This window comes from Polypterus senegalus, chromosome 9 (genome assembly GCF_016835505.1).
Source record: "Polypterus senegalus isolate Bchr_013 chromosome 9, ASM1683550v1, whole genome shotgun sequence".
NCBI lineage: Eukaryota > Metazoa > Chordata > Cladistia > Polypteriformes > Polypteridae > Polypterus > Polypterus senegalus.
The window spans coordinates 43,979,719-44,005,971 of NC_053162.1; the positions used below are offsets into that span (position 1 = coordinate 43,979,719).

General features: G+C 38.5%; 1 protein-coding gene across 1 annotated transcript in view; it reads left to right on the forward strand.

Moving 5' to 3' along the window:
* The window catches only part of ctcf (CCCTC-binding factor (zinc finger protein)), a 71,291-nt gene that overhangs the window by 10,320 nt on the left and 34,718 nt on the right, over positions 1 to 26,253 (forward strand). Inside the window, exons 2-4 of the mRNA XM_039763035.1 lie at positions 21,891 to 22,719; positions 23,167 to 23,337; positions 23,464 to 23,597. Coding sequence (XP_039618969.1) covers positions 21,900 to 22,719; positions 23,167 to 23,337; positions 23,464 to 23,597 — 1,125 coding nt within the window. The 5' untranslated portion in view covers positions 21,891 to 21,899. The remainder of the gene's footprint in view (positions 1 to 21,890; positions 22,720 to 23,166; positions 23,338 to 23,463; positions 23,598 to 26,253) is intronic.

A 26,253-nucleotide genomic window follows, 5' to 3' on the forward strand; every position in this document is an offset into this window, starting at 1 on the left:
AAGCTATTGCAAAAGTGTGCTTAACTTTGAAACTGTGTCTGCCCACATACAGATGACTTTCTGAAAGTAAAAATAACAGATGTCAAATAGGAACTGTGTTAGCAGTGTAACATTTGACCTTTGTCCCAGTAATGACTAGAACAACTCTTTGTATGTATAGTTTTTTTGATGATCTTAAAATTGGAAAAAATGTAATGCAATGTATACATGAGGGCAAATAGAGCAATATCACCAGGGGGCACATTTTACCACACAGTTAACACAGATTTTATCAATTAATTCCTATGCATTCCTTCTTTGAGTGATATTCCTCCAGATTACCTCCCTTTCCTTAGCCTCTGCTTTTGCTGTGTTGTTCCTTTTGTCAGCTTATGTTTATAATCTTCATGCTACTAGCACCTCTTGCTCTACTGGCATGAAGGATATTCCATCTGTTTCTGCAGATTGATTGGCTGTTTTATGATCGAATCATAAGGGCTTGTAAGGTTTGCAATGAATGTGGTTAGTCAGGATCAAGCTGTCTGGAATTGTTTGAGCTGATTGAAATCTGGTATTCTAAAACAGGCTCATCCACTGGTGTGAAATAATGTTATAGTAACCCAGAATTTGTTCTGAGATCCAGGATTATTTAATCTCGATTTCTAGAACAGGTCTCAGGACCTTGATTTTTGTTGTCCTTTTAAAAGAACTGTTCCAATGTTGTGTACTTTGGCTCATTATATTTTTGCTAGAAGACCCAATGGTGACCTCACATTATCCTTCAAAATTTTAGCATAATCTTCCTTCTTCATGATCCCATGTACCTTAACAAGGTGCATGAAGCACCAGAATATCTCAACAGCATTATGTTCCCTCCTCCATGTTTAAAAGTGCAAACTGTGGTGTTTTTTAACTTTGGCGGCGGTGGAATTAGAAACATCCAAGTTTCCAAACAGCTCCAGTTTTCTCTTGAGAAACACTTGGAAATTGCTATATAGCCTTCCCCATTATGATGGGCATCCATTTATTTCTGAATTCCAGACTTGTTTCTTTGGTTTTTAGCATGGTGGAAGAATACAAGAGTGGTTCCTCTCAATGTAGTCTTGCTCGTTTGAGTCCATTTAGTAGAGTTCAGTGCTAATTGATTGGTTTATTCAAGTCCTATGGGTTTCAGGTATGGTTTGAAAACTGAAAACTTTAATTTGCTATCTTTTTTTCCCCATAAGTAAATCACAAGGTGGGGGCTAACAATTTTGACTGCCCCAATTTTCATTAAATATGTCATACAGCCTTTACATTGAGTGTTTTACTCTGAAGTTTCATAATGGTTAATATTGGACAGGATTTTAGGAAAATTTTCAATCTATACGGTGGGAGGGTGGATGATAATTTTTTCCTTAAATGTTTGAGCTTGGATGATTCCATACAGTATTTGTTCATAACTAACTTGTTGGTTGTAATTATGAATCAGTCCAACAGAAGTGTACAGAGAGTGATTCAGCACTGCACATTGACACCCAACTGTAAGTTGAATACAGTGATATCAGTAGTAGGGCTGAGCTGATGGTCAATAATGTGCCTCTCTGACTGGTTAAACACATTGTCAACGTAAATAAAAGTCAGTGATTGGATCCAAACATTTACAGAGATTTCCTGAAGTTGCTAAAATGCTTTTATTTAAAAAAAAAAAAAAAAAAGTCCTACACCTCATGAGAAGTTTGTCAGGCTCTTGGGTTCAGCAGGTGGTGTGTAAGAGTCCTGTGTTAAGCTAGTTTAGCAGTAGCGTGCTGTAGCTGAGGAAAGGCAGCCTGATGAATAAGTCACAGACATACATTGAATAGAAAGAGTATAGGAATGTTTGTAGCATCAAGCCACCATGGTGCTCCTAGGCTCCCATTGTGTCCATATTTCTTACTCTTTTAGGTAGCTCACTATACTTCAAGTGATCACCCACTGTGGTCACACAAGTTGGAATTTTTTTGCAACTCTGGCAGCTTTGCACCTTTTAAAGAATTCTCTGGAGCCACTCATTTGTGCGATGGCATGTCAACCTATACTTTGAGTGAGTGATCCACAGTCTAATGCAACATGCCAGTGATGTAATGGAATTGTTCATTCCTTCATCCGTTTTCCTAACCAATTAATCCTGTGTTAGGGTTGCAGGGCAGCTAGGGACTGTCCTTGTGGTGTTGTCCTTTTTACTTGGTCTATTCATTGAGATTCAGGTGCCACACACAAAATTGTGATGCGATGGTGCTTATTTGGTCTTGTGGACTGTGCTTAAAGGGAATCCCCAACCTTCGATTTAATGTTAGTGTGTTGCTTTGATATCATATACACATGCTGCAACCTCCAAGGTGGAGCCACCCACCCTGTTGTGTAAATGTCATAAACTGGGAGGAGAAACAAGATGCTGACTGAACGGAGTAATGCTAGTAATTTGGTTCCACTTAAGCCAGTACGATTGCCCTCCTCAATGCGCATTGTATATCAGTATGGCGTTTGCTTAGATAATTTACAAATGGTAAAATTCGTGTTATAGTCGAGTTCCAATGAAATATAACAAAGTATGATTATTTTTTATAACACTTGCAGAATCATGTCAGAATGTAGTTGAAAAAGATCAACTGAGTACTTGTAGTTTTCTGATGGTATACATTTCTTCAAATCCATTTTATAATGAGGCTAGTCTTATTTTAGAGTTTCATGCTAATATGGCATTGTGATTTGTAGCAGTTTAAATTGAGTCACATTTGAGTCATCATAACAGTACTTAATACTGCTAAATGGGCTGAGTTGTAGCAATTTGAGACAAACCAATGCATCCTGAATTAAAATACCTGTGCACCATTCCCCCACCACTCCCTCGCTGTCAAGTGTAGAAACTTGCCACAGTACATGGGTAGAGTAGCTGATTATTCATAATCCATAAGCACTGTCCACCCATATACAACCCCCCTACATCTTTGTTGTTTTGAATGACAATGAGAAGTTTAAGACCTTGCACGGCCCTAGTTAGTAGTGAAAAGTTTCTGTGTTGTTTGTTTCTTCGTTTTTGCATATATTGCTTAATAACGCATAATTTTGTAATCGGGCTGCAGCAATCAGTTATCTAAGTAATTGAGTATTCTACCATTCTATCTATTGGATAAGAAATACTTTAGTAAATATACGAAAAAGAAAAACAGATATCTCTCTTCAAATTAACAGCTTATTGATTTCCTTTTTAGAAAAAGCAACACTTATTGCTTAAATTGCGTACAGTAAAATTATTTGTTAAAATTAAACCCATTTAGTGCATTTAAGTTCCATATTACATTCTGGGTTTTAAAGAAAACATTGTCTGAATCAAAAAAATAAATTAAATGCAAAAAATAATATATTAAATCAATTAAAGTACTAAAAAAAAAAGTATACATACATCCTAAAACTAAGGCATAAATCAGAAATAATAATAACACATAAAAATTGCCTTTTAAGTTGTGCAACTTTCATAACTAAAAGTTTCATCTTAACTACAACTTGTGCATAACATAAGCCTTTAGTGTCGTCTTAGAAGGCTTTCTGGCATTTTTAGGAGGCAAAACAAAAACCGTTCAGGCAGGATTGTATCCCCTGAAGTGGATATGGTGTTTGTGTATGTAAGTGGCCATCATATTGATTTACATATTTAATTAGGTATTACATAGTTGATGTACATACGTTATTAGCCTTCATCCTGACTAGCCATCATACTGTTTTACGTCGAATACTTTATACTAACATTTTCTAGTGTCGGATCTGCTCTTTTCACTAGATGCTTTCTGTTGAGTTGCTGAATCATTGATATGCTATTGTGGTACGCTAGTTTGATTTTACACTAGACACTGTACAGAGTTTTTTTTCAGCTTGAAATGATCACAGACCTTTGACATTTTAATGTCTTTTTCTCAGGCCTGATTCTTTGCTTCATCCCTCACTATTTTCTGTCTTTCTCCATTTTGCTGTCCATGCAATCAAATCACATCCTCACCTCATGTATCCACAGCATAAGCGAGTTATATGACTCTAATCATCCATGTGAAACACGCTGAGTTTGCTGAGGTGTAGTTGTATGGATTCAATGAAGCTTCAGTAGAAATATTTAGCTTTGCTGATTTGTAGTAATTAAATTATTCTAGTTTCTCAAGGAATTGTTTCAGCCCTAATTTGGAAGCTACAAGTTGAAATGTTTTTTTTTTTAATAAAAGAAAGGTTATACCTACCACTGAACCATTTTTTTAATTGTATTTTTCTCCCTGTTGTGTCTTCTAGACTAAAGACAACCCATATGCAGATGCCTCCCTTTGCAGTATGGCCTGCACAGTGTTTTGATGGCATTTGTATTTACATTAACATTTGCTCAGGTACCACTATGGTTGTGTTCATCTCAACTACTGAGAAGTGATGGCTTTTGTACTTTCTCTTGCCACTACTGCTGCTATTACCATAAAAAAATCAAAAAGGTCAACACAAACATGTATTGCCCAGAGTAGTTAATGAAAGCTTGAAATTTTCATAATTTACTTCATTTAAATCCTATTTTTTCAGCTAATTTAAAATCCCTAGCTTACACAAGTGTCAATAACTTTTAAACTTGAATGTTTATGTACCAAACATGTATTTAATGATCATGTAAAATAGTGTTATTCTATATTGTCATTTGAGGATGATAATGTCATTTAGCCATCAATTTCTCCCAAACCCTGAAAGTTTTTTTTCCTCCTCAGTGATTCTTATTTGGGTATTTTTCTATTTCTTTGTTGTAAAGCTGGTCAGGAAGCTGCAGGGTGAACTTTAGCTTTTCAAGTTGGCAGATCAATTTAAAAAGAGAACCAGTTTAAAAAAAACACACACACGGGGTCAGAAGCAAGGAAATTCTTGTGATTGCGTAATTGTAAAGTGAGCCTCTGAGGAGATACTTTTGGTCCAGGTCATGAAGAGTGCCGGTGGCGGGGGTTGGACGACGGGGGTTGAGACGAGGGACTCCAGAGTAAGGACTTGGGAGATCTGAAAATAAAATTTTACATAGCCGGTGTGATTGCATGCAAGAAATTACCATTCAAAAATTAAAAGTGGCAAACACTGCTAATGAAAGAATTGCATGGAATTATAAGTAGTGGTTTGATAATGACACCACATGTGCTGTATTTATTAAGTGCATTGCAGGTCAACTTTAAGGTGCAAAAGAAAATTACGTCTAATTCATTACAGACCGTAGAACTGGAAGAGATAATGTGCTTGTGCTGCAGGTGTATTTCTTCTGGTGTAACTTTTGAACAGCCTTGGTGGATCAGCAGGGCTTAAACATTGTTTTGCTCAGGGAATACTAAACACAAAATTCGCACTTAAGAATGCAGGCAGGCACAAATGATTGCAGATCATTCATTGTATTTCCTGCTATGTGAAAAGGAGGTATTGTGAAGCAGAGGAGGAATGGTGATTGGCTTACTGATCATAGTAATACTTTGTGATAGTATAGTGTACCCGTTTTGGCTAAACACTTAGAGATAAAACTACAACTTAGAGATAAAACTACAACGTCCTGAAGACACACAATATGTGGGATTGGGTGTTGCTGCCTGTGAGATGATGCATTTGCTGTTACACCATATAACATTTTGCTTGTAAGAAAGGGAAGTTCACATTCAAATAATTAAAATTATAATACAATATTGGCAGCTCAATCACTTTGTATACAACAAACATGAGAGAGATGTGTTATATACATAGCTGTTGTGTTCGCTATATCCACCATGTCCTGTTTTCTAATCAGGATTTCTGAGCTCTATTACGTTATGCGTGTTGAATTGTTTTACAGATCAACATGCTAATTTGCTTATGTTCAAAGGTATATAAAGAATGAATTTGAAGACCATAACTGACCCCTATAGTGTTGACTACCTTGTATTCTCCATGTCTATTTGCTTTGTGATGGCTAACTTTTTTTTTTTCTTTTTTTTTTTTTTTTCTTTTTTTTAATTGGCTGGAGTTGGGGGTCAACTTTAAGAGCTGTCCTGCCAGAACATAATTCTGCAGAACATCTCTTCAGTGTGTCTTGTGACGTAATTCTTTTGTTAAAAAGTTGTGTGTAGTTTATCTTGGCAGATTCTGAAAATTAACAAACATGCAGCTTTATTTTCCATTTTCTTTGGAACTAGATCATCAGTTTTTCTCTTTTGTGTTAGTTTCAGCTGTTAATTGTTAGTCAAGGCTACACATTTAATTGCATTTTTTTATGACTGTTCACGTTGAGTGACTTCTTGTTTTTAATAAGGAAAGATGGATGGCTTCAGGAGTTCTGCTTTTGTTTTGGCAAAACTAAAGACTTGAAAGTCATGGTACAACAAACCAAGGAAATGTAGACGATCAATTTTACAATGCCAACTTAGTCTACAGTTGAACTGTTTAGTAAAGCTTACAACCAGATCCCTTAAAATGTGTACTTTGATCTTCAAATGTACTTAGAGCTATTTTTTTCGAGTGCTTCTCCTTTGCCCTAAAAGTTTAGCATCTTATTCTGTCCCATTCACCCTTAAAACCTGATATCCCTGACTTGCTTTAATGAGAAGGTCTTAACAATAGACAAAGAAAAATAGCTGCCATTATTCTGATTTTCCTTTTATTTACAGTGTTTTATAACCCAAACTTTAAAGAGCTTCATCAACCAAATGTCTCCCACATTTAAACTATGTCTTCTGTTGCTGCTGGCTTGACACAATGCCTAAAACAATAAGATGTAATTAAAACTATTCAATCCACAGTTATTGGAATATTACATTTGTAATGGAGAGATAATACAAATTATGTGAGTCCTGACATTCCTGCAAGCTGTATTGGAGCTGCTTTTCCATTTGTCATAGTGTTAACACTTTAGTATCAGTCAAGTTAACCAAATTTATTAAACTCTTAGTAATGATAAAATAACTTCTGCTTGTAGCAGAAGTTGGTGTCATGCTTCAAAAATGTTGGTGTGTGCTGTTTTTCTAGCTTAACAGATTTCACAATTGCATAATAAATATACCCTACCTCTGCTGTTATCACCTAAATAGTAAGTATATTTCCAACTTCTGAAGCTCTGAAATGTAGTTGCTGCTACCTTTGTGACAAATGAAGGTCTTGTACTACTCCAGTCTCTGTTTTTAATCTTAAATTAGGAATATACTTTGGCAGGTATTCTATTGTAAGGACATGGTACAGACTCATTATTGCATAATAATAAATATTTGGATTATAAAATGTAACATTGTTCTTCAAATAAAATTCAAATGTGTGAAAATGTATGTAAAGGTTAGGAATGCTCCGATTGATCATCTGCTGATCTAAATTTGGCTGATTTTTGAATAAAGAGCTCAACTGAGGAAAAGGAGTTGGAAGAGCCCTCCTCCTATACAGTTAAACAGCAAGAAAAGCTAGTTTAATTCAGACCTTGTTTAGTTTGTTTGGACTGTGTGTTTGCTTTAAGTGCATCAAGTTTACATTTTTAATTGGAAAATGAATTAAAGAAGAATTTTAAATTGCTGCTCAGTAAACAAAAGGCTTGTTAGCTTAACAGCAATTGTATATTTTATTTATAAACCTTAATCTTGTGCCTTCTTGATAAACAATTTAGGAATATTTGATGTTTGCAGTCTTTTTTTTACAGCTTTATACTATGTTTGTTGCTGTGTGTCATACAGCATGTGTTTTGGTAAGAAACAGGTACTACATAATTAAATCTGTCATCCATATTAAAGTACTAGGGGGTTCTGTCCCCTGCTCTCTTCTCTCGCCAACCCCAATGCGGGCACTATGCGCTAGCCACTTCACGGATCTGCTGCTGGTATATAGGGAATAGAGTGTACAATTTAAACAGATTGTTATTGTCATGGGAATTGTTACATATGCATAATAGAACTTATGCTGGGCAGTATGACCAAAATTCTATATTGCGTTATTTTTCAAAATTATACCGGTTTCACAGTATTCAAAGGTATTTTTTTCCCATGCATGAGTGGATGTTAACCACATTTACCACTGCAATTACTGCAGTAGACTGGCTAAGGATAACCTATTCCACTGTCATAAGCATTGTACAAAAAAAAAAAATGAATGTGCACACAAGTATTAACACAGGTTTGCATGGCCCCATAAAGTGATAGTTTTTAAAGGGGTGGCACTAATGAAGAGAAGGAATCGCATTGCATGACAGTTGCAGTCAAAATATAGAACCTTTTTTATTGAACAAATTTTGCAAACAACTTAAACTAACATCCAAAGAGGCATTTAGACTATCCAGAGGTGCTTGTCAAAAGTTGTATTACACTCAACATGTCTTAGAAAAGGAATAAATAGTAAATATTATTTGTAAACCAACTACACTTTAATGTTAACAATCTCTGTCCACTGACACGTTTAAGGTGACTTTTTAAACAACTTTCCATCATTAAACTGCATAATAGTTAAACCAATCAAATAATAATAAAATAAATATTACTGATAGTTGCACTATTACTTCAAGACTAGGTGCATTACACAGTATTCACCAAATAAAATCAAACAAGTGCAACTTGGTGATGACATCTTTACCAACTGAACCATCATTTAGGCAAACTGCATTAATATGGGCTTTGCTTCAAGCTAAGCTATATACATAAATAATAAAACTGCAACTTTCATTTATAATGCCCTAGGCAATTGTATCAGGGCCACAGTGAAGAAAAAATAAATACGGACATAGGGAAGAAAAAAAAAACCAAACTCTGGCGAGAAAGTCAACATGATGACTTTATTCTTGAAATTTCCACTTTAATTTTGATACTTGTGTCAAGATCAAAGTCGACATTTCCACTTTATTCTCTTATTTTATAATTAAAGTAGAATGTTGTAAACTAAACTTCATCCTAAAATCAATGTTTTTTTAATTACTAGATTTTCTCAAATCCCGTCATAAGTTTTTAATGTAGCACATTAAATGCTTTGTGTTAAGTGTTCCCCAAGCCATGTTAAAATCGGTACGTGCTTCTTAAACTGACTTCCTCTTGTACTGAGGATCTGAGGAGGAGCCGGCAGCGATCGCCGCACAGAATACATTCACTTCATGATATTCCTGTTCTCTGAAAATTTAGAATGCCAAGATATATACTTGATATCATTTTCAGGATGAAATGCATTAAAGCAGGTATTAAACATGCACAGTAGTGTGTTGGTAGTGCTGCTTCCTCACAGAAATGGGTCCCCAGGTGTATGTTCAGTTAGAGAACTTTATGGCAGGTGTGACGAGGCTCCAAAAAACTGAATGTATGAATGGTTATTGCACAGGTTTAACTTAAATATTGTGTAAATGTTGGGTTTGTGATCTGGTGGCCGGAGACAAGAACACAAAATTCAATGGATGTTCTTCTGAGCGGGCTTTCCTTATTGCATGCATGCTGTCTGATGTACCAAACCCCCGGCTCCTATTCTTCCTTTTTCTTTCTCCATGTAACCAATCACTACACGATAAACGTCTTTGTGAAATTAAAACTAGTTATAAACTTAGCCCACGGAGTGTTCAGAACTTTAAAAAATCTTTATTATACATGTTTAATTATGCCATCCATTCAGGGTTGCGCCCATCCCAGCAAGCATTGTGTGTGAGACAGGAGCAAATCCTGAACGAGTCGCCAGCACATCGCAGAGTGAATACCAGCAAAACATATGCTAGCAGGGTTAATATAGCATAACAAAACCCCACATCCTGCATGACTTTGAAAGGAAACTGAAGCTCGCCGAATAAACCCACCTGAAAAACATGCAAATTCTGGTACATTTGAGGCACCCTTGCTGCGAAGCAGCAGTGCAACCTCCACGTCGTTGTGCCCCCACATGATTAATACATGCTTTAGTGCATTTCATCATGAAAATTGTATCAAGTATTTATCTTGGCACAGAGAGCAGGAATATCATGAAGTGAATGTATTCTGTGCGGCGATCGCTGCCGGCTCCTCCTCAGTACAAGAGGAAGTCAGTTTAAGAAGCACGTACCGATTTTAACATGGCTTGGGGAACACTTAACACAAAGCATTTAATGTGCTATATAACTTATGACGGGGTTTGAGAAAATCTAGTAAATATTAATTTTACGATGAAGTATAACAAAATCTATACTAATAAAAGGCAAAGGACTGACTCGCTCGCTCACTCATTCTCCAACTTCCCGTGTAGGTAGAAGGCTGAAATTTTGGCAGGCTTATTCCTTACAGCTTACTTACAAAAGTTAAGCAGGTTTCATTTCGAAATTCTACGCGTAACGGTCATAACTGGAACCTACTTACATACATATATACGGCCATAGCCTGCAGCTCGGTTGCCATGTGAGGCGGAGTTGCGTCCCGCATCATCACGCCTCCCAAGTAATTGAGTGCCTGCCCATATAAGGTTGTCTGTCGCTGGAAATCCAATAGACATGCTGCCGCTAAATATTCGCGGGTGAAGGACTGCTTATGCAAACTAAGGTGAGATGGTCAAGGATAGACTAGCGTTTGGCACAAAATCAGCGAAAGTGCAAGAGAAACTTAAGTGCCGGGTCTGAGCTAACATTAAATGAAACCGTGGACATTGCAAGATTGTACGAGATAGCACAAGCAAAGCTGAGAACCTTTGATGCTTGTACTCCGAGCGGCTCACGTGAATTGACTGTGAACGCAGTAGCAGACAAGAAGCAAGAACTCCAAAGAGCGCTGAACAAAAAACGCGTTGCACAATTTAGACGGCAGCAAAAAAATATGAAGCGACTGACGCATATTCATAAGTTGACCTACTGCGGAAACCAAGCACACGGTGGAAAAAGTCAGTGTCCTGCTAAAGGAAGACAGTGTAAAAAATGTGGTAAATTGCACCACTTCGCTAAAGTTTGCAGGACTGGGAAAGGTAAACCCGTGCATGCAGTGTGTGATGTCTCACATAAAGAGGACGACAAGCTGTTTATTGATGCAGTAAGAAAGGAACAGCCCTCTGAAGCTGAGCAAGCCTTTGTAGACATACAGTGGGTACGGAAAGTATTCAGACCCCCTTCAATTTTTCACTTTTTGTTATATTGCAGCCATTTGCTAAAATCATTTAAATTAATTTTTTTCCTCATTAATGTACACACAGCACCCCATATTGACAGACGAAAAAAAGAATTTTTGAAATTGTTGCAGATTTATTAAAAAAGAAAAACTGAAATACCACATGGTCCTAAGTATTCAGACCCTTTGCTCAGTATTTAGTAGAAGCACCCTTTTGAGCTAATGCAGCCATGAGTTGTCTTGGGAAAGATGCAACAAGTTTTTCACATCTGGATTTGGGGATCCTCTGCCATTCCTCCTTGCAGATCCTCTCCAGTTCTGACAGGTTGGATGGTAAACGTTGGTGGACAGCCATTTTTAGGTCTCTCCAGAGATGCTCAATTGGGTTTAAGTCAGGGCTCTGGCTGGGCCATTCAGGAACAGTCACAGAGTTGTTGTGAAGCCACTCCTTCGTTATTTTAGCTGTGTGCTTAGGGTCATTGTCTTGTTGGAAGGTAAACCTTCGGCCCAGTCTGAGGTCCTTAGCACTCTGGAGAAGGTTTTTGTCCAGGATATTCCTGTACTTGGCCGCATTCATCTTTCCCTCGATTGCAACCAGTCGTCCTTTCCCTGCAGCTTAAAAACACCCCCACAGCATGATGCTGCCACCGCCATGCTTCACTTTGGGGTCTGTATTGGACAAGTGATGAGCAGTGCCTGGTTGTCTCCACACATACCGCTTAGAATTAAGGCCAAAAAGTCCTATCTTGGTCTCATCAGACCAGAGAATCTTATCTCTCACCATCTCGGAGTCCTTCGGGTGTCTTTTAGCAAACTCCATGCGGTCCATGCTTCCGACAGGCCACTCTGCCATAAAGCCCTGACTGGTGGAGGGCTGCAGTGATGGTTGACTTTCTACAAGTTTCTCCCATCTCCTGACTGCATCTCTGGAGCTCAGCCAAAGTGATCTTTGGGTTCTTCTTTACCTCTCTCATCAAGGCTCTTCTCCCCCGGTAGCTCAGCTTGGCTGGACAGCCAGCTTTAGGAAGGGTTCTGGTTGTCCCTAACGTCTTCCATTTAAGGATTATGGAGGCCACTGTGCTCTTGGGAATCTTAAATGCAGCAGAAATGTTTTTGTAACCTTGGCCAGCTCTGTGCCTTGCCCCAATTCTGTCTCTGAGCTCTTCAGGCAGTTCCTTTGACCTCATGATTCTCATTTGCTCTGACATGCATTGTGAGCTGTAAGGTCTTATATAGACAGGTGTGTGGCTTTCCTAATCAAGTCCAATCAGTATAATCAAACACAGCTGGACTCAAATGAAGGTGATCTCAAGGATGATCAGAAGAAATGTAAAGCACCCGAGTTAAATATGAGTGTCACAGCAAAGGGTCTGAATACTTCGGACCATGTGATAGTTCAGCTTTTTTTTTAATAAATCTGCAACAATTTCAAAAATTCTTTTTTTGTCTGTCAATATTGGGGTTCTGTGTGTACGTTAATGAGGAAAAAAATTAATTTAAATGATTTTAGCAAATGGCTGCAATATAACAAAGAGTGAAAAATTGAAGGGGGTCTGAGTACTTTCCATACCCACTGTATCACTAGGAAAGGAAGGTGTAAAGCTTAAATTTAAATTACGTTCATAGACCTGCTGCCGCTAAATATTCGCAGGCAAATCCACAACTTAATACCAGGAATGCCTGTTAAACATCTTAGATTCACGAGTACCGATTAGGGTAGTGATCACTTCGATGAATGAAACCTGTTATCTTTACAACGGTTGACAACGAAGATGAGATGGTCAGGGATATTACGTTATTTTTAAAATGTTTCATTTTCTTTTTCATAACTTCTTTAACACAACTTCTCCGCTGCGAAGCGTGGGTATTTTGTTAGTTAAAAAATAAAACAAGTACAACTTGGCTTGCAGTATTATCCAGTAGTATAGAAACAGTATTCACACATTTGAGCATGATGGTCCACATCCGACCTTTTAAAACCAAAGTATTTCCATGCAACGGACGTGACTTCTTTTTTTCACCAAAAATTCTTCTGTGTCATCATGTTCAATTTTTATCGCCAGCTACAGCTTCAGTTTCGGAATGTTCTCTATCCATTTTCACCGTGCAATACCTACACTACCGCATGTACTCCATTGCATACCTATTTAGCAGTGTAGCAGTGAAAAAGAGCCCCTGCGCAACCCCCCCACAAACGCATGTACTCCATTGTATGTAATTAGCGGTGTAGCAATGAAAAAGGTCCCCCCTCAACAGTTTCCCGCTGCGCCATGTTCCGAACATCGTTTAGTCAATTTAAACCGTTGTTGTGTTTTATAAGAAAAATCCATATCCTAACAAAAATAAAAAATGTTTTTCGGTATGAACTGGTATACCGCCCAGCACTAATAGAACTATTTTACACTAGCAAAATACCCACGGTTTCGCAGCGGCGAAGTACTGCCTTAAAATTTTTATTAAGAAGAAAATTAAACCTTCTGAGGGAAAATATACCAATAATTATTTAAGGATCTCTTTGTATACCACATTGTCAGTTCGGCCCTCCGGTTGTAATATGACCAAGCTGTGCGCTGAGCTTACTATTGAGCATGCAATGTACAGTTGGCCATGTGAAAAGTAATCTTGTCTCAAATCTCACAGCTTGGATTGCTGCTGTCATAATCAGTTCTAGTTTTATGGTTTGTTTCAATTACGACAGTATTTGCAGGACTTGTGTTGAAGTGACATTCGGCATCTGTCCAGCGTTTTTAAGCATACAGCCGGTTTCATCAATAATTTCACATCCAGCTTTTGAGAGTTTAAACATTTATAAACATCAAGTTGTCCACCACTGAAATCGTCACATGTGAATCTAAGATGTTTAAGAGGAATTGGCGGTTGTCGAAAGGTGTAAAATATTTGGCCTTTTCGGTACACTTGAAAGCGACAACCGAACAATTCAGCGGCAGCCATCAACTCACATGCAGAACCATAGGTGAAGGACTTAAGCATTTCTCTCTTATAGTGCTCCTGTGTAGAATAATTATCTCCTGTGCCGTCATCAGTCCACACCTTGAACCTGTCCCAGTCATTCAATACATAAGACACGTTCCTCCAGATATCAAGAGTGAGCCTGATATGGCCGTGCAATATGCAACAAAGAGAATGGAAAAGGCATGTGCCATCTCTGGGCATTGAAACCACTCGGTAAGTGACAGTTCTTTGATCGATGGTGACCACCTCGATAGACATGTTAATGGGGGTACGGTTGGAATGATAAAGGAAATGGGTACTTGAACAATGTAAAGTAAGTCTAAAATACCTACACAATAACTATAATTGTAATAAACGAACAATACAACAGCGGAGAAGCCGTGGATTAAATAAAAAGGCTGTAGTTATCAGCAGGGAGACGTGAATCCCGTGGTGAAGTAAGGAAGGGAATGTAGCGACCGGAGCGACGTACGGCCTTATATAGGCAGGCAGCCAACAACATGAGGGGCGTTTGGATGGGGGACCCAATACCGCCTCACACGATGACTGAGTTGCAGGCTATGGACGTATATATGTACGTAAGTAGGATTCAGTTATTGTTGGGAACCCGTGTACCAGATTTCTTGAAGATGGGCCAATAAGTAACAAAGACCATTGGGAAGTTCAATGTGGCGGCCGCCAGTGGCGTCATACCACCGACATAAGTACGTACATCGATTTCGGTTAGCGCAGGGAAGCCACCTACCAAATTTCGTGAAGATGGGGCCATAAATAAGAAAGTTCAACATGGCGAACGTTGTCAACCGTTATGACCATTAGTGATGAGTCGGTCAGTGAGTGAGTCCGTGAGGGCTTTGCCTTTTATTAGTATAGATTACAGCGAGTTATTAACCATAATAAAAATAGTACAACGTAATAAATTGAAAGGAAAATTTTCATGTTGCGTTAGAGGTGTTCGTTGCATTGTACGTTTTTCGTTCTGTTTCACTTTTGAAATTAACATACAAATACTTTTTAAACTTACAATTTTACTGTAAAACTTCATTAAAAACAATTTTTTGAATTAACTTTTCATCAATATCGCATTCAATTTTGATTCCGTGTTTGAACTTGCGTCGTGAGAATGCAATTTATAACTGCCCGTCAGTGAATTTTGTTCCCTTCTCTCTGATAAACAAACTGACTTTTTCTGTTTGTCCCTGTGATTTAATTGTCATAGCAAAAGCTATTCTAACGGGAAACTGTATAAACGTTTTAATATGAATAGCATATCAAGATCTCTTTTGCTATCTGTTATCCGCGGAAGATGTACTACATTACCTTTCTGGTCTCCTGTTAAAATTTTTCAGAATTGTTCAACCAATTTTGAATACAGATAATTTTGTCCTATTTCATAGTCCATCATTCATACATAAATTGTGCAATAACATTCCGATCCACCGGCCGGATTACTGTTTTAAGAAGGATTTAAGACCAGACAGTGTTAATGGTTGTATTTATTCTACGGGATATTGTAAGTTGATGTTTTCATCTTCTGCCCCATCTCCACCAACTGTTTCAGCATAGTCTATTGATGCGCATTTAACCAATTTGCAGTGTAACCAATCACCAGTTTTCGCGTAAATTTGTTTTACTTAGGCAATCCTAGCACTAACAAACTATGTACTCATTTCTTCTATTGATAACCCTTCTGGATGGAATTCTTCAATAAGATTTGGACATAATAAGTCTTCTTTTATTGGGAGCTTAAAGTAAGGGAAACGTAAAATTTTATAAGAGCTGAGAGCATAGGAATTGTCTGACAAAAATATTCACGCAAGTGAGAGGACTGGTCATGGTTGAGAGGAGGAAGGGACTTCAAAATATCTCTTGGCAATAGTCTTATCAAGATTTTCTTTTATTAATGAGAGATGTGTTTTAAGGTAAGTTTACAGTAAGTATTTTTATGGTCACTGAACAATAAACCTACAGAATTTCATTTTGTCTAATTTCATTCTAAAAGTAAACTTTAGGACATAAGACTTCTGTACACCTGCTTATGCAGGAGCTTAGTGTAAATAAATATAATTTTAAAGGGGAAGAAGAAAAATCTGAATTATTCTCTTATTTGGCTGATCAAGTATCATTAAAATGGTGATCGGCATTGGCTTTAAGAAACTTGAAAAGAGCACCCCTAGTAAAGACAAAAACTAACATTTAAATGTAAATAAATGGTTGTTTCTCCTCTCCCTAATTTTGGAAGTATTATGAATTGGCCGATCACAAAGCTGGTCATTTCAGTCCCTGCTTTTCTAAGCTTTACTTTAGTTGCATTGCTGTGTTATGTAAGGTATTACAGTAGTTAAGCCAGTGCTGTCTTGTTGAGCAGCAATTCAAGGCTTGTTTTAGATAGATAGATAGATAGATACTTTATTAATCCCAAGGGGAAATTCACATAATCCAGCAGCAGTATACTGATACAAAGAAACAATATTAAATTAAATAGTAATAAAAATGAAAAAAATTTAAATAAAATTAATGTTAGCATTTACTCCCCCGGGTGGAATTGAAGAGTCACATAGTGTGGGGGAGGAACGATCTCCTCAGTCTGTCAGTGGAGCAGGACAGTGACAAAAGTCTGTCCACTGAAGCTACTCGTCTGCCTGGAAATGACACTGTTAAGTGGATACAGTGGATTATTCATGATTGACAGGAGTTTGCTTAGTCCCCGTCGCTCTGCCACAGATGTTAAACTGTCCAACTTTAATCCTACAATAGAGCCTGCCTTCTTAACAAGTTTGTCCAGGCTCTTTATGCTGCCACCCCAGCACACTACCGCGTAGAAGAGGGCACTCGCCACAACCGTCTGGTAGAACATCTGCAGCATCTTACTGCAGATGTTGAAGGATGCCAACCTTCTCAGAAAGTATAGTCTGCTCTGACCTTTCTTACATAGAGCATCAGTATTGGCAGTCCAGTCCAATTTTGGCGCTTTTCCACTGCATAGTACGGCACAGCACGGTTCAGTACAGCTCACCTTCGGCTCAGTTTGCGTTTCGACTGCAGTTTAGTACCGCTTTAGAGTGGGCGGGATTATTCACGTGTTGTTATAGTTGCGCCGCCTCTACTGCTCGCTCTTCATTTTTTTTTTAACTTGTCCCTACACTGTTTGTAAGTCCGATGGTAGCCATGTGCGCCCAAGAGCTTAGCGACCTCCTGAAAAACTTTTTCATTCCGCGTCGCCCCATCCAGGTCTCGCTGGATCCGCTCCTCAGCTACCAACGAGAGGAACGTCTGTACTTCCTCAATAGACCACGAAACAGCCATTTTTGGTTAAAACAAAATGGTGCGTCCGAACCTTCGCTGGCTGTGCTTAAAATCTAGCAGGTCTGTTGTGTCTCGCGTCGCAAGTTCAGTGACGCAGTAATGACGATTTTCTCCGGCCAATCGGTGACCAGCAGAGTTTACGCGTCACGTTTTGGTAACGGTTCGGCGCTTGGAACCTCGGCTGAGGTGGTACTAAAAAAAGGACCAGGTACTGTTCCCAGTGGAAAACCCCCCAAAAGTGAGCTGAACTGAACCGTGTCGTGCCGTACTATGCAGTGGAAAAGCGCCTTTTGTCATCCAGCTGCACTCCCAGATATTTAAAGGTCTGCACCCTCTGCACACAGTCATCTCTGGTGATCACAGGGTCCATGAGGGGCCTGAGCCTCCTAAAATCCACCACCAGCTCCTTGGTCTTGCTGGTGTTAAGGTGTAAGTGGTTTGAGTCACACCATTTAACAAAGTCTTTGATTAACTTTCTGTACTCCTCCTCCTGCCCACTCCTGATGCAGCCCACAATAGCAGTGTCATCAGCGAACTTTTGCACGTGGCAGGACTCCGAGTCATATTGGAAGTCTGATGTATATAGATTGAACAGGACAGGAAAAAGTACAGTCCCCTGCGGCGCCCCTGTATTGCTGCACACAATGTCAGACCTGCAGTTCCCAAGAAGCACATATTGAGGTCTGTCTGTACGATAGTCCACAATCCATGCCACCAGGTGTGAGTCAACTCCCATCTCAGTCTTGTTTGGAAAGGGGCTTGTCTCTAAGGAGCAGAGGTTGGATGGTGTTGAAGGCACTAGAGAAGTCCAAAAACATAATTCTTACAGCACCACTGCCTCTGTCCAGGTGGGAGAGGGATCTGTGAAGCATATAGATGATGGCATCCTCCGCTCCCACCTTCTCCTGGTATGCGAACTGCAGAGGGTCGAGGGCGTGGCGGACCTGTGGCCTCAGGTGGTGAAGCAGCAGCCATTCCATGGTCTTCATCAGATGTGACGTCAGAGCAACAGGCAGGAAGTCCTTCAGCTCACTAGGACGTGATACCTTTGGGACAGGAGTGATACAAGATGTTTTCCAAAGCCTTGGAACTCTCCCCTGTTCCAGGCTCAGTTTGAAGATGCACTGTAGAGGACTCCCCAGTTCCCATGCACAGGCCTTCAGCAATCGTGGCGATACACCATCTGGACCCTCTGCTTTGCTGGCACGAAGTCTTTTCAGCTCTCTGCTCATCTGGGCTTCTGTAATTGTGGGTGGGGATATCTCACCTATGCTGGTATCGGCAGAAGGATGGTTGGAGGATGCAGTACTCCGAGGTGAGAGTGGCTTACTGTGATCAAGCCTATTAAAGAAGTTGTTCATTTGGTTTGCTCTCTCCACGTCTGTCTCGATGGCAGCACCCCGCTTCGAGCTGCAGCCAGTGATTAATCTTCATCCCATCCCACACTTCCTTCATGCTGCTGTTCTGCAATTTCTGCTCCAGCTTTCTCCTGTACTGCTCTTTTGCCGTCCTGAGCTGGACTCGGAGTTCCTTCTGCACGCACTTCAGCTCATGCTTATCACCACCTTTTAAAAGCCCTTTTCTTCTGGTTCAAAAGGCCCTTGATGTCACTTGTAACCCATGGCTTGTTGTTAGCATAGCAGCATACTGTTCTTACTGTAACTGCAATGTCCATACAGAAGTTGATGTAATCAGTTGTACATTCAACAGCCTCTTCAATGTTGTCACTATGTGACCCAAGCAATATATCCCAGTCTGTAGTTCCAAAGCAGTCTCTCCGAGCCTGCTCTGCCTCAGGGGACCATTGAGCAGTTTTAGCAGTACAAACTCTTCCATATAGTAGAGAGTAAGAACTGGAGTATTAATCTTTACGTTCAAGAAAGTGGAGAAATAAAACTGCAGTTAGACAAATGAAAAGAAAAGCAACTTTTAACTTTTAGTCTCGGTTTGGACTGTGCGCATCTTTGTATATGAATCGGCTCACATTTTTAATTGGAAATTGAATTAGATAAGGAAGAAATTGAAATTGCTGCTTAAACAGTAGGCTTCTTGGCTTACAAGCAGATGCATCTTTTATTTATAAACATGTTAAGCATGTTAGTCTTATGAACATTTGATTCACTTGCAGCTTTTATTTTAATAAAGATAGGTACTTTGTTTTGTGTCATTCAGCATACAGTATGTTTTGATAAGAAACAAGCATTACATAATTAAAAACTCTAATCCATACTTCTAATAACACCTGAAGAATTATGAATGCCTAGCTGATGCACTTAAGGAAAAAACACAATTGTAAAAATATGCAGTTATTGTATTTAAATAGCAAAAACGCTGTAGTGCAATTAATGATTTAAAATGATTAAAACCTACAAGTGCAGGTATATTTGCATCTAAGCAGTGCTTATATTGCCAATGTCAATTGATTGTGTTAAAAATAATCTTGAGAGTGAAATGGTAAAAAATTATGAGATTGTAATTAATGAGAAACATTTTTTCTTTTATACCATGTATTATGGGTACATATTTTTTTGTACATATTTTATTATTACAAGTATGTATTTTAAGGAAGGTTTATTTTAGTTTTTATCCTCACTGAAAAATAATCCTACAGAATTTAATTTTGTTAAAAATTAACATTTTATACTTGTGGTCTTTAATTGTAAAAATACATTGTAATATAGGACGCCAGGTTACACAGGATCTTATTGTAAAAAGTTGTATAAAGGGGGCAAAAAAATGTAATCGGAATCTGACTATCAAGTAACATTTGATTGGTGTTGAGCTTAAAATACCTGATCAGAGCATCCCTATAATGCACATAGTCATTTCAATTACTTCCTACTTGCTGATTTAAAATCCTGAATCACTATTTTTAAAGCACTGAGGCCAATACGATAATTCTGCTGATAAGGTAGTGGTGTATGTGTATACAAAGTTCTTGAACGTGGTGTTTTTTTTAAAGGCCTGTCTGAAAATTTCTAATACCTTCATTGTGTAGGAAGTTTGCTCAGGAGTGATAATCATATTGGCATTTGATAACTGAACCTGAAGGTTGTTAAATAAAGAGAGCTGACTTGTGCCAATACATTTGAAGGGGAATACTTAAACTGTCTTGTTAAATCATCCTGCAAACCTCAATGGAATTTTGGGACAGTTCGGTAGTTGCTTAGAGTAGTACAGAAAGTTGTCAAGCTTTTATCTAAATGTTTTAAATTGACATGAATGATGTAGTCTGTGTTCATTTAAATTAAAATGTCATGGGTAAATTAGGAAGCAAAACTTCCAGTTTATTCCTTTTGTAACAGGCATCAGTAATTAAGTAGTTATTTGGCATTCCTGTAACACACTGCAGCATTTCTGCTTTCTTTAAGAACCATACCAAAGTTATTTCTCTGTGCTACCTTAAAGAAAGGGAGCAGACATGTCACAAACAACCCCCAAATTAATTCCTTGTGATTAGTTAAAATGGGTTGTTGAGCGTGTGCATAGATATGTGCTGTCACTTGTACACGGCTGTTTTTGGTAGTACCCTGTATCAAATGTGATAAGACTTTTAATTGCTCCAATTCCAGTTATGATATGGCCGAAGTGGTTTGAAAATACATTAGTCTGTATGCTAATACAAATATATGGGCATATCCGTATTTCTTTTGCTGGATATGGACTTTTCAAAAGGACACTGCCCTTGAATCAAATAATGCTTATTGAGTGGTTCTCAACCCCACTTTATCCACAGTTTATTATACAGAAAGGTAGTTATTACATCTACTTCAAATACTATTTAATTTTTCTCTTGAGCTGGGTGTTGGTGAAATTATCCCTTTTTATAATTAAAATTTCACATTAGTTATACTAATGTTAGTCCTGAAATGCAGGCTAAAGAATGCAAGATATGAGGGATGGCATCATTATGGGCTAGTGCATGCACAATGCAGTGTGTGGCAGCAAATTGTGTATGCAGAAAGGTAAGTTCAAATGCGAAATGAAACCTGTTGGTTTATTAAAAGGTTTTGCTCTTTCAGTTGTGTTAAGCAGTTAGGCATGTGTTGCACTGGATATGTTACACATGTAATAATGGTCAAGTAAAGTTAAAGTGTTCGAAGTTGATTGATTGTTAATCCTTAAAACAACAAATGTTAATTGGATATAAGGAATTTTGTTTGGTTCATCTTGCTAAAACAGTAGTGATTCTTGTTCTTTGCTATACATGGAACAGAACTTTGTACCTACTCTTAACTTGTTACTCATTTAGAGATTTTTCTTTAAGGCCATGTGCAAAAATACATAGTGCTTGTATAATAGTTTAATTCCCCCCATTATCAGTTTGACTGATATCCTCAAGTGCATTGAGTTACTCAAAATTGTGGTTGTCTCCCACTGCTAAAACCCATAATTCCTATGTGTCTTCAGATTTGAATTAATCATAATTATCACAAATGAAAAATTACAAACTGTATGACTGCCATTGGGATGGTTGTTGCTGTCCTAAGGAAAATAATAAATGTTTAGGTAAAGTAATTGAACTATAATATATTTTTTGTTTGTTTGAACCTATTTTTTACTATTTTATGTGTATGTTTTAAGGTCAAAGTAATGGAGCTTGACCAGTCTGAAGCAGTTGTGGAAGAGGGAGAAACCTTCTGTAAAGGAAAAGAGCGCAAAACATACCAAAGGAGAAGAGAAGGATGTCCTGAAGAAGATGGATCCATCATTGTACAGGGTGTGCCTGATGGGACAGATGATCAAGCAGAGATAGTCCAAGAGGTGAATGTGAACAGCAATGTGGAGATGGTAATGATGGAGCAACTGGACCCCACACTGCTTCAGATGAAAACTGAAGTAATGGAGACATCCGTTCACCAAGAGATTGTTGAACCTACAGTGGATGACACCCAAATCATTACCCTGCAGGTAGTCAACATGGAAGAACCTTCAATCAATTTGGGTGAACTGCAGCTGGTACAAGTTCCAGTTCCAGTGTCTGTGCCAGTTGGGGCTGCAAGTGTAGAGGAGCTTCAGGGCTCCTATGAAAGTATACCTAAGGAAGGTGAGCCTGTAATTTGTCACACCTTGCCTTTACCTGAGGGGTTCCAAGTGGTGAAGGTTGGAGCCAATGGGGAGGTGGAAACGGTAGAACAAGAAGAGTTGCATCACCAACAGCAGCTACAAGAACAGCAACATCCAAATGATGACACAGCATGGGTGAAAGACCCAGATTACCAGCCACCAGTAAAGAAGGCCAAAAAAATTAAAAAGAGCAAATTGCGATACAATACAGAAGAGGGAAAAGACATGGATGTGTCTGTGTATGATTTTGAAGAGGAACAACAGGAAGGGTTGCTTTCTGAAGTTAATGCTGAAAAAGTGGTAGGAAACATGAAACCACCCAAACCAACAAAAATCAAAAAGAAAGGTAAGACTGGTACTATGTCTTTTGATATTGTGGGCAGTAAATTAAAGTCCTTTCCAGGAGTACGGATTCTGATCTTAGGCTGGTTACTTCTTTGTGTAGAGTTAGCATCTTCTATAATTTTGATTTGGCTTTTCTGTCTAACTCCAGGGGTGTGTGTGTTTGTCTGTCTGTGTCTTTAGCTTGTTAGTTGGGGGAATTTACAGTATTTCCAGCCTTTGTGAATGTCTTCAGGTGTACTATTTCCAAAAACCTGGTGGCCCATTTAGTGTTGATTCTGTTTGTGGGGTGGGCTGTGTCCTTGTGGCTTTCCAAACCTGAACTGAATTAAACTGGTTTGGAAAGGGGTTTGATAGATGACAAAATCCAACAACCTATTTTAATTTCAAGTGTCCAAACCTCTGTACAATTAACATTGTGCACAACTAAATAATTTTTTTCTTTAACTAGGTGTGAAAAAGACGTTCCAATGTGAATTATGTAGTTACACATGCCCTCGGCGTTCAAATCTGGATCGTCACATGAAGAGTCACACTGATGAGAGGCCACACAAGTGTCACCTTTGTGGAAGGGCATTTAGAACAGTAACATTGTTAAGAAATCACCTAAACACACATACAGGTATGAGATGGATGAAAGCAAAATGTAAATGCTTTGTCTGCTTCCTGGAAACCTGTCTCTGCTGTTCAATTACACTGTATGCTTAAAATACAATAATGCAAAACAATTTTTTTTTGCCCTTTTTAGGAACTAGGCCGCACAAATGCCCTGATTGCGATATGGCCTTTGTTACTAGTGGTGAACTAGTTCGACATCGTCGGTACAAGCACACCCATGAGAAACCCTTCAAATGCTCAATGTGTGATTATGCCAGTGTAGAGGTATTGTCGTCTTTGTTCTCTCTAAATTACTTGAAATGTAGATCATCAGTCATTTTCTAACCTGCTTAGTACATGAACAGTGTCCTGCACCAGAATGGGGTTTCTTAAAGAAGCTGCCCACTGTCATCTTCTGTTTTTTGGCTTGTACTGGTGCTCTTCCCTTATCAGCTATACTGACAGAGCACTTCAGCTACTGGACTTCACAGTTCTAGCTTTCATGGCATCCGTTTCTCCGGTTTCACATAGCATGTTTTGAAACAAGGATAAAGGAGAAATATGTCCACAAGGTTATTGATCTCAGTGTCCTCGTACTTGTCAATCAAGTAGCTGATGACAGCAGTTGTTCTTAGCGGGTTCCAAGTCCTTATCGTGGTCCCTTCCCATCTCCACTATATAACACATCATCTGGTTTGTAATTATGGTTAAAAAAAAAAAAAAATTTTTTTTGTTAAATCTACTCTTTTCTACTGTAAAATGTGCAAAAAACTAAGTACAAATTTGGAAGTGTAAAACTTATAATAATGATGCAGATAATAATGATGAAAAATATGAAATGAAGAATGATTAGTAATAATGATGATGCCAGTACCATATATACTGTCAATGTCTTTTGTGTGCTTTATCTTTGAATGAGATAAGTTGTATGGTCATTTACCCAACACTGTTCAGTATAACAGTTGTTTCTTGACAACAATTTTTTCGATCACGTCATTTTAAAGAAACAACTTCAGGTAAGTAAGTGGATCTTGCTTGTCAAGGTTCACTTTTATTCCTGACTGCCCCACAAAATCAAAACAAGGTAGGGCTGGTTTATTTGAAGCAAGGTCAACAGAAACCCAAATGAGAGTGTCGCTATAAGATTCAGCAGAATCTTTCAGTTTCACTGTCCGTTTTCATTTTTCAGTTGCTGAAGACCAATTCACTTTGTCAACGCTTCTGATGAGAAGCTCCTCATCATCACTGCTCCTATCACTGTTAAGAGTGTGCAACACCTGGGGCCTCATGTATAAACGGTGCGTACGCACAGAAATGTTGCGTAAGAACTTTTCCACGTTCAAATCGCGATGTATAAAACCTACACTTGGCGTAAATCCACACACTTTTCCACGGTACCTCATACCTTGTCGTACGCAAGTTCTCCGCTCGGTTTTGCAGACTGGCGGCACCCAGCGTCAAAGCAATGCTACTGTTTCTGTGTATTTACACCTTATTTTCGTGACGCGGCTTTATAAATACACCGAAACTAACCGCATATTGTTTATTAGTGTAATGCATCTGATTGTAATTAACTTGTAACAATATAATGGTAGAGGGAACAGCCATAGTATTCCAAATACCATAACTGCTTTAGCGTTGTTACTCTCACTTCTTCTTCTTCTTCTTCTTTCAGCTCCTCTTGTTAGGAGTTGCCACAGCGGATCATCTTTTTCAATATTTCTCTCACTGCACCACTCAGAGTATTTATATCACTGTATCTGAGTGTGAATCACAGCAGCAGCTGATCAGAAAGGGAATTATCGGTATACAGCTTCAAGGACACGTCTCAGCCACTGCAAAATGTTTTAAAGCCTTTCCTGTACGGACCTCGCGGTACAGAAACGATATCATTTATAAGGTGAAATTCAGCAAAATATGTTTATTAAATTATACAGATAAAACTTTAACTTCATTTAAATAATCTATATTCTTCACTGGGAGTGTCGTTAAGGATAGATTAATTAAACGTACTACGAAGACATTTCAATGTTCTTTAAACGTTTTGAAGAATCGGCACTGAGCTTACAGATGGCTTAACGTCTATTACAGAGCTGATTGTATGGCGATCGGTTACTTGGGGAAAGAAAAGCACTGACTGCAGTGACGGTTACGCCAATATATATTGAATATAAAACAGAAAGAGAAAATAACAACACAGCTAAAAACACAGCGACAAATTTCGGCAAAAGTTAAATGCTTGTGTCATGAGCACGAGGCGGCTATGCAGCCATCCACTGTGCATAAGCTACCTTACTGACGGGCGGGCGAAGGAGCCACCGATTCTTCCTCTGCCTCTGCCCAGTGCCATCACAAGCCTAGAGCCGCCCCTGATTGTACTGCTGCAATAAATTATTTCATCGAAGTGAAACACATGTTTAATAACGTGCTTTAACTCCTATCATCATGAAAATGATATCACGTATACATCTCGGTATTTTAGTTATTCAGAGAACTGTAATATTACGAATGTAATCGATTCTGTGTCCAGTTGGAGGAATTTAACGTGCTACTTTAATTACGATGTGATTTGAGAAACTGGTTAATTAAACGATTTTAAGATGAAGTTTATGATGTTCTACTTTAATGACAAAATAAACTACGTGATTAAAGTGGAAATGTCGAGATTGAAGTTGACATTTCGTGCTTTTTCCTCGCTGTGTGCCTTTTTCTCTGTACCCTAATAAGCTTTCATATGACACTCGGACAGTGGGCTTACAACTCGGCTTTTCACGGCGACTTTGATATGTGACTTCTTTTTTATTTCCGGCACTGTGCGATTTGTGAATGTGAGCTTTCAAGTTTCTCCAACACGCTATGTCACTCGATCAACTTCCTTTTGTTGATTATACCACGGTTTATTTGAACAAATAGTATGTTTTTCCTTTGCCTCCACTTGGTA